The sequence below is a fragment of the Theropithecus gelada genome, chromosome 6 (assembly GCF_003255815.1).
Source record: "Theropithecus gelada isolate Dixy chromosome 6, Tgel_1.0, whole genome shotgun sequence".
NCBI classification, from domain to species: Eukaryota; Metazoa; Chordata; class Mammalia; order Primates; family Cercopithecidae; genus Theropithecus; species Theropithecus gelada.
In genome coordinates, this window is record NC_037673.1 from 128815572 (window position 1) to 128827910 (window position 12339).

The following is a 12339-nucleotide window of genomic DNA, read 5'->3' on the forward strand; positions in this document are numbered from 1 at the left end:
TGCTGCTGTTGTTAAGAAATGCTTGACTTCTTATATCTTAGAGTTTTTGCTGACTCTGTTGCCTGTGTTGGGATCCCAAGCAGAAACTGTTTGTGGCCCAGCAGGTGTTGGCACTCGGTGAGTGCTCCTGGCTCTTGTGCCACCGTGGGGACCCAGGTCTTCCAGCTGCCTGAGGATATAGGAGGGGCTTCAGGCGCATGATTGGGGCCGTTGCTTATGTTTTTCCCTTGTTTGGCCTGCAGGTGGCAGCACACCCTGGCCCCCCAGGCAGTCCTGAGGATGGCCAGCAGAGAAACAAGAAAATGGACTCCCTGGCTGCTGGAGAGTTGAATGCCAGCCGCCAGCCATGGGTGAGTGGAGAGCCTGACCGGAATTTTTCTCTTATTTGTTCTGCATTATTTGTGTTTTGGTATATGAATTGCTGTAAGTCACATGTGTTCGATTTTGAGGCCATTTGTTGATTTTTGCGGTTTATTTACAAAAACAACAAACAATAGCAGTGAAACCAGAATTATTCCTGGAATGTATCAGAGAGTATGAGGGACAAGGGCGCATCCTCTGCATTGTAAGTGTGACTTCCCTTCCCCTCTGCATCTTAGGCCTGTCCCCTTTGCCATCCAAGGAGGAAGTATCCACCCAGAATAGTTCAACAAGTATGTGACAAGCTGGGAGGGTGAGGTGTTCTTTGCGGGGACCCTGCAGTCCTTCTTCCAGTCACTCCCAGGGTGGACTATTCTGCACTGCCATGCCTGGCCCCTCAGAACCCATGGTTTCCATCTGCCTGCCCAGGCCTTACAGCCCCTTGGTGTACTTCTCCTGCTGACCCTCCCCTCTTCTTACCCCTATTAATTTCACAGCTCTATCTTATTTATCCCAAGATCCTATTTGTGCTGCATTCTGAGCACTTGAATGAGGATTGTTTATTTTCTATTTTGATCACATTTGTTAGCTTTGTGCTTAGAAGAAAATAATTTCAGTTTCATAAATGAGAATAAGCCCTTATGTCAAGGACCACTACATCACTTCTTGGCATTCCAGTGAGGGGTCTAGTGAAGAGCTTCCCTGAATTTCAGTACCTTTCAAGGCCTCTCTTGAAAGAATGTGGAATTAATTTGGGTGGAGGCTTGTGCAAGGACTTTTCTTCTGAGTGTATTTGGCCAGTGGGCCAGTGGGGAAGCAAAGGCATGGACCAGAGAGAGGAACAAGGAAGAAGGAGAAGCTGGGGCTGCAGGATGCCATCTGCTGTTTGTACAGCTTCCCATGGCCCACCGTAGTGGCCACAGGGCACTGCTAGGAATCCTTCATGTGGCTGTTGCTTGCTGTTGGGTGACATGATTCAGAACTGTGTAGCTCCATGTCCAGTTCCACTCCGCATCTCACTCACAAAGCTCTAGTGTTGGGCTGTTGGGTTTTGGTGAAAGCAGGTGCTATGAAGAATGTATTGAAGGACAAATCAGTCCCTAAGGGACTTCGATAGACGCAGTCCTAAAAACATTTCCGGGCTGGTTTCTTTTTTTTAAACACCAGTTAACCGTTTTCAGTTTAACTGTGTTTTCCTTCCTGAAACCTTTAAGTGAGACTAATTGGTATGATTTTTTTTTTTTTTTTTTTTTTTTTTGGTATGCATTGTTTTTAGGGAGTTTCTCCACTTGTCAAGTCTGGGTTGGAGACAGAGATAAAATGGGTTTTTCTTTCCCCCACACAGACCAAGCATGCAGAAATGGGAATGATTTCAGTTTGTCTTTAATTTAATTTCTATATATTTATTTTCCTTTCCTTGGGAAATAGAGGAAATATTTGGGGGCATTTTCACCAAATTATAACCTGTAACTTCACATGAGCCTGTCAGCAGGAATTTCTGTGCATGTTTTAATGCCTGGTTGGGGGAGACGTGAAAAGACAACAGACAGTTGCCCTCAAGGATCCTTTGTTCTGGCTGGGGAGTCACAACTTTGTTCCTCCCTTTAAGTAACACCAAATACTAGAGCCCCAGGGGCAGGTCTCATCATGAATGCCCAGTAGTCAGTGCCCAGAAAAACCTAAGTCCAGGAAGACTATGAGACCTGCCCCTGGGGCTCTAGTAAATTCAGATGAGAGAAAAGAAGGTGGGTGGTGTTTCCAGGCACACAGGTGTAAGAAGGACCAGGGAGTACCTAGGTCCAACTTGAACATCATTTGGAGGAGTGCAGAGAGATTGTATTGGACAGGTTGGTTAATCAGATTTCAGTGGTGGTGGGAGTTTGACTATCAAGCCAAGGAGTTTGAATTTGATACCATAAAGAATAGGAAGCGTCCGGGCCCAGTGGCTCACGCCTGTAATCCCAGCATCTTGGGAGGCCAAGGTGGGCGGATCACGAGGTCAGGAGATCGAGACCATCCTGGCTAACATGGTGAACCCTCTTCTCTACAAAAAATACAAAAACTTAGCTGGGCGTGGTGGCGCGTGCCTGTAGTCCCAGCTACTCGGGAGGCTGAGGCAGGAGAATGGCATGAACCCGGGAGGTGGAGCTTGCAGTGAGCCGAGATCACGAGACTGTACTCCAGCCTGGGTGACAGAGGAGACTCCGTCTCAAAAAAAAAAAAAAAAAAAAAAAAGAATAGGAAACACAGTTGGCCCTCCATACCAGCAGGTTCTGTGTGTGGACCTGTGGATACGGAGGGCTGACTATGCTACACCATTTTTTGTTTGTTTGTTTTTTGTTTTTGAGATGAAGTCTCACTCTGTCACCCAGGCTGGAGTGCAGTGATATGATCTTGGCTCATTGCAACTTCCGCCTCCCAGGTTCATGCAATTCTCATGCCTCAGCCTCCCGAGTAGCTGGGACTACAAGTGCGTGCCAGCAAGCCTGGCTATTTTTTGTATTTTTAGAGGAGACGGGATTTTACCATGTTGGCGAGGCTGGTCTCGAACTCCTGATGTCATGTGATCCACCCACCTCGGTCTCCCAAAGTGCTGGGATTACTGGCACGAGCCATTGTACCCAGCCCTACACCATTTTTTATAAAGAATTTGAGCATCATAGCTTTTGGTATCTGAGGGGCTGTTCTGGAACCAATCCCTTAAAGATGCTGAGGGATAACTGTAATAGGCTTCTGAATGGGGGACAACTGACTGTTTGAAATAGGAACTTTTATTTCCATTTTACATCTGCTTTTCAAATACTATCTTTTCAAATAATTCTCCAAGGTCACACAGTTGGTGGGCGGGGGTTGGATCTGCCAGACTGCAGAGTCCATGTACACGCTCACCTCTGCACTGGCTTGCATTATCTCCAGACACAGGTTGGCCTGCATGTGACCAAGGCTCCACCCAGCCCTGACCTTGGATGACTCTGAGTCTATACATAGCTGCATTTGCGTGTCAGCCTTGCTCCCTGGGCTGAATTGTTTATAGGGTGAAAGGGGACTTTGGGTAAGTCACTTCCCTGTCTTCATGAGGCTCTAGGAAAGCAGGGGCAGGAACTGAGCTAGGCCTCCATGGTCTGCACAGCAACAACCCAGATAAGTTCCAAGAGCTGCAGAGGCTGTCAGAGAAGCTTCAGAGCAGGTCCCTGGGCAAGTCTCCTCCAAAGTGGGAGCTGCAGGGCTGATGCGGATCCAGGCAAGGTGACAGCACAGCTGCAGTCACAGCTCAAGTCGATTCCTGTTACTGCCCTAATCCTCCAGCACAGGCAGGATGAGTTGGGGGTTTGAAGTTTGAAGTTGGAGGAGTTGAACTTTGAAGTTCTCCATGCATTCCTTTGTCGTTCCTTCATAGAGTATTCAGCAAATAACTAAGCACCTAATTGTTCCAGGTCTGGCCCTGGGCCCTGGGCTTACAGCAAGGAACAAAACAACCCAAGTCCCTGCCCTCATGCCGCTTACATTCCAGTGGGTAACACAATGTTAAGGAGAAGTGAAGTAGAAGAGGAAAGTAGGGAGAGGGGATAGAGTACTAGGGCCAGAGACCTAGAGGTCCAGGAAGGCCTCTCTGAGGAGGAGCATTTGTGCAGAAACCTGGCATTTGAGCTAGCCAGGGAGCTAGCAGTGTGAATGTCTAGGTTGCAGGCAGAGGGAATGGCAAGTTCATAGAACTTAGGGAACATAGGGAAGCAGTGAGTAGGGTGATGCATTAGGGAGAGAGGAGAGTGGGAAGAGCCGAGGCTGCATGGGGCCAGACCTTGCCACCTTGCCAGCTATTGAAGAAAGGTAGGGTTTCTTTCTTTCTTTCTCCAGCTCTAAGGTATGTTTCAGGCATCGTTCCTGGCTGACTGGCTCTAAATCTGCAGCCCTCCCAGAGAGCCTTTGATCGACCCAGTATCTTCCTATATCATCCCTTTTATGGCTGAACTAACCACTGTTCGTACAGCTATGAACCCTGCCTAATACAGAGCTTTGGAGGAGGAGGAGCGTGCCAACCAACTTTATAGGGAAATTAAATATGTTTTTAAGGTTGGAAAAGATGCACTTGGATATTATATTAAAACATTTCAACTTTGGTAGAAAGGGCTCCACCTTGGCCATGGAAAGGGCCTTTGTCATCACTGTTTCCTCCCCTAGGAGCTAGGAGGCTGGGTCGGTCTCCTCCTCACCTGCCAGCCAAGGGCCTAAGCTGGTCACCCCTTGCTTGACCTTCCTGGTCTCACCTGTGCAATTCAGTTAGCAATATTATTCCTGCCTGAAGGGAAAGAGGACGAAAGAAATGATTTATTGAGGGTTATTTCTATGTTGGAGGTCTCTGATGCTGCGAATAATTTCCACAGAAGGTTCCTGGGGGTTGGTACTGTTCCCTGAGTTATGTCCGGGCAGGGGAGGGGGGTGATTTATGTTTATTTTATGCACCCTCCCCTCTTTTTTTTTTTGCTTTCAAAACACTTTTACCTATGTCCTTGATCTCTGTAAAAGGGCTCTGTATGTTATAGTGGTTAAGAGCATGGAAAAACAGATGTGGTGCTGAGTGCCAGGTCCACCTTTGCTAACTTTGTCACTTTGGGCTTGTCCCCTAACCAGCCTGCTCCACAGTTTCCTGTTCCCACTGGTCTAAGATACAGAGTGGTGACCCTTGCTCCTGTCAGAGTAGGTTTAAAGACTACACAGGTGGATTTTTCCCAGAAACAATACCACTCAGAATTTTCCTTCAGGCAGCATAGCACAGGGGAGATGTCCACACACAGTCACACCTGTGTTTGAATCCCGGCTTTGCCTTTTTGCCTGTGGGTGGGTGAGTTGGGAGTGTGCTTGAAAAATTATTCAGCCTCTTCAACTCTTAGTTTCTACCTCTATAAAATGGGAACAAGAATACTTACTTCAAAGATTTGTGGTATGAATTAAACAAAATACCCTGTTTGAACTGCTTAACATATGTGTGCACATGGTAGCCCGTGGTAGCTATTTTTATCATCATCATCATCATCATCATCATCATCATCATCATCATTGTTAGGCATGTCAGTGGCCTCTACCAGTCTGTGGGTGGAAGCAGCTTTCAAACGTGGCTCAGCCTCATGGAGGCTGTGCATTTGCTGTGACTCAGGATTCTAGAATGACTGAGTCAAAGATCTCAAACTTCTCTTTGCTATATTGTTATTTGCAGTCACACTCACACACTCAGTTATCCAGGGTGAATAATTAAGTTTCTGTTGATGTAGGTTGCCATGCTGTTTATTTCCCTGTTTCTCTTCTGTTTAGTTCAGCGTCCTTCAAAGAAGACAATAGTTAAGTAGCTAAGCTATATTGAGGGCTTAGTATACTAAAAGTGTTACGTAAATTAGCCCCTTTCATTCATGTAACCAAATTTAGAAACAGTTTCAATAATGCCTAAGACTACGCTGCTACCCTGCAGCAGACCCAGGCTTCACATGTCCCATTCCAGAGCCAACACTGGCCTCTGTACTGCCTGCCTTTAAACAGGACAGTGGTTGAATTTGGTGACCTTGAGAGATCAGGTAGTCTAGTCTTTCTTACCTCCTTTCCAGGGTGAGCTGAGCATCACAGAGGGGGAAAATCTGTGATTTTCTTGAGAAAACTTTACAGCAAAAACTGTTGGCTCTGCCCCTGATAGCCATTTTTATGGTCTGGAGGGACAGTGGCTTCTTCCTAGAGCCCCTTTGCAGTGTCCCCTTGAGGCCAGCTGTCCATCCTTGAGAGCAGTTAGGAGAGCCATGTTGAGAGTGTGCTCAGTCCTCAGTTGGAAACCTGGAAACACAGATCATGAGGGTGGTGTCCCACTGGCACACGGTGGGTGGGGCTTTCTGCCACCCTGGCTGTGTGTGGCATCCGGTGCGAGTGGTAGCCAGACATCATGCCCACCTGCCCTCGAGCTGTGTGCCTGCAGCTGGCTCCTTCCTCACAGATCTGCATCCCTTCGGCGCTGGGGAGCAGAGGAAGTGGTCTGTGGGCCAGCTGAATTGCCCAGGGAGCTGAGTCACTGGCTGATTTCGGCCTGCCCTGCAGTCCCTGGGGTGACTATGGTGATAGGGGAGAGAAATCTGCTTGTCTAGGGGCCTTGAAGCCTGAGAACTCACACACTCCAGGAGGTTTCTTCATGCCACAAGCATTTACTGAGCACCTACTTTGTGCCTAAAGAGGCCATGCGAGAGCCCTCAGCATGGGAATGTGTGTTGGGCTGCCTGGAGCCCAGGTGACTGGTGGCCACCAGGGAGCTCCACTGCTCTTAGAAGGATCTGAGGCTGGCAGAGGGGCCAGGTTGGTGTGCTACTGTTTATCTGAGCAGATTCCATGACAACCAGGAGATAAATGCCTGAGGTCAAGCAACCCCTGGAACAAGATTAGGTATCTGGGTAGGATGGGACCTACACTGTGATTTGGAGACCCTTAAGTGACCAGTATCTTCTGGATGACTATTCAGTACACTTAAATAATTTGTTAATTAACTAATCCCTCATCCTACTCCAGGAAGGATTGAAAGTGATTCAATTCAGCAGGTGTTTTAGAGGGAGGAAGGCATCCTGAGCTTGCTCTGAGTGAAAAGCTGGGGTTTATTTAGGCCCCGCGAGGGTCATTTACCAGCTGCCAGCCCAGCTCCACACTCCTAGGGCTGGCTCCCATGAAAGCACAGCCTTTGCTGCCAAGGCTGGTTTGCAGCGTTTCTGTGATTGCCTCCTGGTCTCTTTGCAACAAGTGGCCCCGACACCTTCCTGCCTTGACGCAAATCATGTGACTTAAGAGGAGCAACCTGACCTCAATTACCAGGTGCAAACATCAGTCACTGAGAGTAAGCAGGAGGCCTCCAGTGTCTCTGGTTGTTTTAGCCTCCAGCATTAAATATTAAGAGTGAACTGTTCAGGGTGTGATAAAAGCTGTGTCTCACAGTTTATGATTTCCAGTAAACCAGAGGGCTTAAAGGAAAGGCCAGGGACAGGTGAGAGATTCCAGACCTGGCCCTCTGCTGAGCTGGTAGAGCAATTTCTGCAGGAATGGGAGGGGCAGGGAGTGAGGCCACAGCTAGTAGAGATTTGCCCTCTTCTGTGCCACAGCTAGAGAGCCACATTGTCTGCTCAGCAGGGCCCAGGAAGTGAGGCCAGTTTCTGCTCCCAACCAGGCAGCTGCATGCACTCTCAGCGTAGGGATATGGGAAAAGGAAGAAGTGTGATGTGTCCTCACTGTGCTGGCCATTGTGCCTGCCTCCTGCTGGGTGTCAGGCCAGCCAGGAGCCCTGGGCACATTCCTCTATCAGTGTAGGCAATGGGCGGCTCCAGCTGCTCTCACAGAAAGCTAGAGGAACATTTCAGTATTAGGAGCCTGCAGACACATGGGCTGGGATTGCTCAGCATCTGGCCTTCATGGGGAAGTCCAGGCCACAAGGAAGCTGCAAGCAGGCAGCATATCCCACTTTGGCCTGGGAAGGGAACTGAGGTCCCCCTCCCAACCTGCAATGTCATGAGGAGACTCAGCCCTTTCTGAGTTTCTCTAGAGCACCTAATCTGACAGCAGTGATAGAAGCCATACATCAAATTAACTCAGCATGCAGTAACAGTGGCATGCATTCATTTAACAAGTATTTAATGAACACTTCACTCTCTGCCACACACTGTGCTAGGTGCTGGGCATACAATAGTGAACAGACAAGGTCCCTGCTCAAATGGAGCCACAGCATAATGGTGGAGATAGAAAGAAAACACAGAAATAAAACATTGGTGCTAGCAGTAAGTGCTCTCTAACAAATTAAAATAGACTGAAGTGTAATCAAGTGACTGACTGCTTTGGATTGGGTAGTCAAGGATAGCCTCTGAGGAAGTGGCATTTCAGGGGATACCTGAAAGAAAAGACTAGAAAAGAGCAGGTGAAAGAGCAGACTCTGTCCTGTCTGCTGTAGGTGCAGGAGAGCTAGAGTGACAGGAGGAGGGGAAGAATGTTCTAGAACATATAGCTTGGTTAACTTGGTGCTTCGGTGTTTGTGACACTTTTTTGCTTATTTTCTGAATTACGCTCTAAACATTCATTCACTAAAGCTTTATTGCATGCCCTCTGAGTGCCAGGAATTTTGCTGGATGACATTAAAATCAAGATGACTATGTCAAGTCTCTTCTCAAGGGGTGTCCAGTGTGTTGGGAGAGATGAGCCAGGAAACCAAGACACTGTGGAAGTACTGTGAGTGAGAGAATCAAAGAGGGCTAACAGGAGCATGTGGAAGGGCTTCCCAACTCCCCATGGGCAGTCTAGCAAGGCTCCCAGAGGAGAGGACACTTGAGAGGTCCTGGAGGCTGAGGAAGGTTAGCCAGGAAGAGAGTGTATGTCCCAGGCACAGAGAGTGGCCTGTGCAAAGGCCTGGAGGATAGGCTAAGCAAATGAGAGAAGGATGCTGGAGGGTCTTGGAGATGGAACAGGTGGCCAGGACCAATCACAGAAAGCCTGGAATGCTCTGCTCTGGCGCCTGAACCAGACACTGGAGAATAGCTTGTAGAACGAAGACAGATTCCTAAGGGGCCAAGTCAGCAGCTGGTAAAGGCTGGAAGAAAGGACACTGAGTTTATGAGCCACTGTTCAGACCATTCTCTGGGGCTCCCTTCCTACCTGGGAGCTATCCCATGTGAGGACCAACACAGTGTAGCCATTTCCCAAATCAGAATAGAACTTTCACCTGACCCAGGCACCTAGGCAGGAACATGCAGGTATTTAAACATCCAGGTTAACACATTTGACTACTTGGTTTTGGGGGATCAGGCATGATGGGTTAAGACCCATTAATCTAGAAGTAAACACTAGGTTTGGTTTTTAGGGCAGGAAGACCTTCCTTGCAAAATCCCTTTTTGGCAAGTCTCACTGGGCTGTAAAATTGCAAATGCACTGTTATCACATCCCAGTAAGTGCATGATTTGATTTTAAAGTAAGATAATCTTGCATTCATTCCAGCCTCATAGGGAACATACAGTTTTCTCCATCCTTTTCTCTTACTTACTCTCCTTCTTCTGTTTCCCTCTGTCATCTCTTATCCCCAGAGCCCCTGGTTATCTTTTTTATACACTCATTACTACTTCATAACACTCCAATATAGATAACAATACTTGATTATTTGGAGTTATCTCAACTATACGTGAGCTGATGAAAACCAGGAAATAAGCAATAAGCAAAACAGGCAGACAGAGAGTCCAAAGTCCAACATAAATGAACATTTGTTGAGGATTTGTGGACTTACTATGTTCCAGGCATTATGCTAACCTCATCACAGTCTCTATTTTGTTTAATCTTCTATTTGCTCCTGCAGATCCACTCTCCATCCTCTGCCTGCTCTGGGCTGGCAGGCTGACCTGAATGGGCCACATCGCTCATCTATCTTGCCTCTGGCTTCTGGTTAGATTTGGTCCATGGCCCTTTCTCCCCAACTAGGTGGCTCAGGGACCCAAAGGCAACTTCCTGGCTGTTCCCCCAAAGTCTCCCTCCAACTCCCAAGTGACATCAGTTTCTGTAAATGCTGGGAAGTAGAGAAAATTCTGTACCCAGGGATTCTCTAACTAAACTACGGCTAAAATTAAATTTTAGGTGTTTTTGACACCCTTCCAATTAGCTGCCTCCTTTGGGTCCCCTTACCTATTTATTCCCTTCTTTCATAACTTCAGGTTAGGAGTGGTAACAGCTCCCCATTGTTGCTAGCCCCAAATGCTTCACTGTCTCATCTTCATTTCCCTAAGCCCTCCCCACATCTTTGTAAACAGTCCCAGTTCAAGTTCACCATCTGTTTCCTACCCAACTTGATGATACGATGAGGTAAGCACTGTATTAGCCCATCTTAAGACAAGGAACCTGAGCCCCAGAGAAGCGTAATAACTTGTTCCAGAACACACAGCTGGTAAACCACAGAGCTAGGTCTCAAATCCAGGTGTTTCTGATTCCAAAGCATGGGCGCGTTTCGTCATTATATCACATAGCTTCCCACGCCCTAAAGATCGTCTCCCCCAGAGATGTGGTGGTATGTGCCATGAAACATCAGTTTACTCTGGTATTTTTCCCAATCAATAACCATTTAAAAAGAGCAAACACTAGAAGTAAGTGCTTTCAAATAAATCGTGAGAGGTAACTGGTGGTGGTCTGGATGGAGAAAGGCACACTAACTATTCAAAATAGGCCTGTGAACTTCAGAAGCCTGTGGAGTCCACACTTGCTGTGTGCTCTGCACCTTCCTTCTCTGTGCCTTCTGAAGGGTGGTGGCATTGACATCACCATCTGTGGGAGCTCACGTAAAGTCCTGAATTTGCCAGAAGACATAATTTGAGGTTGCCTAACATCACCACCGTGTAGTATCCAAACACTGGTCCTTATTTTAGTGGCTGGTTTTCTTGTTTAATTTGTGATACCCCAAGAACATGACAGAGGTTCTTTTTTTTTTTTTTTTTTTTAAGTTCTGAAACTGCTGAGTCAGTTTGCATGAGGATATTACTTTTTTTAAGGAACTTTCAAAAACACCTAAAATTTAATTTTAGCCGTAGTTTAGTTAGAGAATCCCTGGGTACAGAATTTTCTCTACTTCCCAGCATTTACAGAATCTGATGTCACTTGGGAGTTGGAGGGAGACTTTGGGGGAACAGCCAGGAAGTTGCCTTTGGGTCCCTGAGCTACCCAGTTGGGTAGAAAGGGCCATTTTTACCCTGAAACTCTGTTCTGTTCATGTGCACTGTCCCAAGGTTCTTATGAAGACAGTCAGCTCTTGACTGTCTTCACGACTTGTCTGGCAAGCTCTTCAATACCTTAGCCAGACAAGACCATAAAAGGCCTGCTTCACTTATATTTGACTGTTGGTAAGGTTGATCCTGAAATCTTTTACATATGTATTTCGTTTCATAATTTTGTTCACATGTATGTTAGAAACTGCTCATTGCTCTACAGTATCCATTCCCTCTCTTAGTAACAAAACCAATTTTTTGCTGATCCCTTTTCCACCTAGCTAAAAACTATATTCCCCTGGCAACTTTGCAGCTAAGTATGATCATGTGGCTGAGTTCTGAACAATGGATGCAAGGGAGTGTCATATGGGACTTCGAAGCCAGCTCCTTAACAGGAGGGGGTGTGCCCTCTATTCACCCTCTTTTCTCCATCTTACTTTCTTAAATGAGGATGCAGTGACTATCACTCTAGCAACCACCACGAGACATGAGGATGACAGCTGCACTTTAGGAATAGGGGCAGGATGAGCCAGAAGAAGCGTAGGTCCCTGGTGACACCTGGAGCCACCAAACCAGCCCTGAACTGACCATTTCTGGACTTTTTTTTTCAATGCGAGAAAGAAATAAACTCCCATCTTATTTAAACCGCTGTTGTTTTCTGTTTTATGTAACTGAACAAAATTTTAACCAATACAAAATAATGTTTATAATACAAAATACCATAATCAATGCTGTTTTTCTTTTTCTTTCTTTTTTTAAGAGACAGGGCCTTGCTTTGTCAACCAGACTGGAGTGCAGTGACACAATCATAGCTCACTGTAGCCTCAAACTCCTGGGCTCAAGCAGTCCTTTTACCTCAGCCTCCAGAGTAGCTGGAACTATAGCTGTGCACCACCATACCTGCCTAACTTGTTTGTTATAGAGATGGGATCTTGCTATGTTGCCCAAGCTGGTCTTGAACTCCTGGGCTCAAGCAATCCTCCCACCTGGGCCCCCTGAGTAGCTGGGATTACAGGCACATACCACCATGCCCAGCTCCAGTGCTGTTTTTCTTTGGAGCATGTATTTTTATTACTGATTAAAAATTCATCTGTGTTTTTTGGGTTTTGTTGTTGTTGTTGTTTTGTTTTTCACTTTTTTTTTTTTTTTATATGAAGTCTCACTCTGTCTCCTGGGTTGGAGTGCAGTGGTGCAATCTCAGCTCATTGCAATCTCTGCCTCCTCGGTTCCAGCGATTCTCCTT

General features: G+C 46.8%; 1 protein-coding gene across 4 annotated transcripts in view; it reads left to right on the forward strand.

Moving 5' to 3' along the window:
• C6H5orf56 (chromosome 6 C5orf56 homolog) overlaps window positions 1–12339 on the forward strand; it is a 66634-nt gene that overhangs the window by 8810 nt on the left and 45485 nt on the right. For all 4 annotated transcript variants that reach the window (XM_025387175.1, XM_025387179.1, XM_025387176.1 and 1 more), the window contains exon 2: window positions 243–350. In XM_025387175.1, coding sequence (XP_025242960.1) covers window positions 243–350 — 108 coding nt within the window. The remainder of the gene's footprint in view (window positions 1–242; window positions 351–12339) is intronic.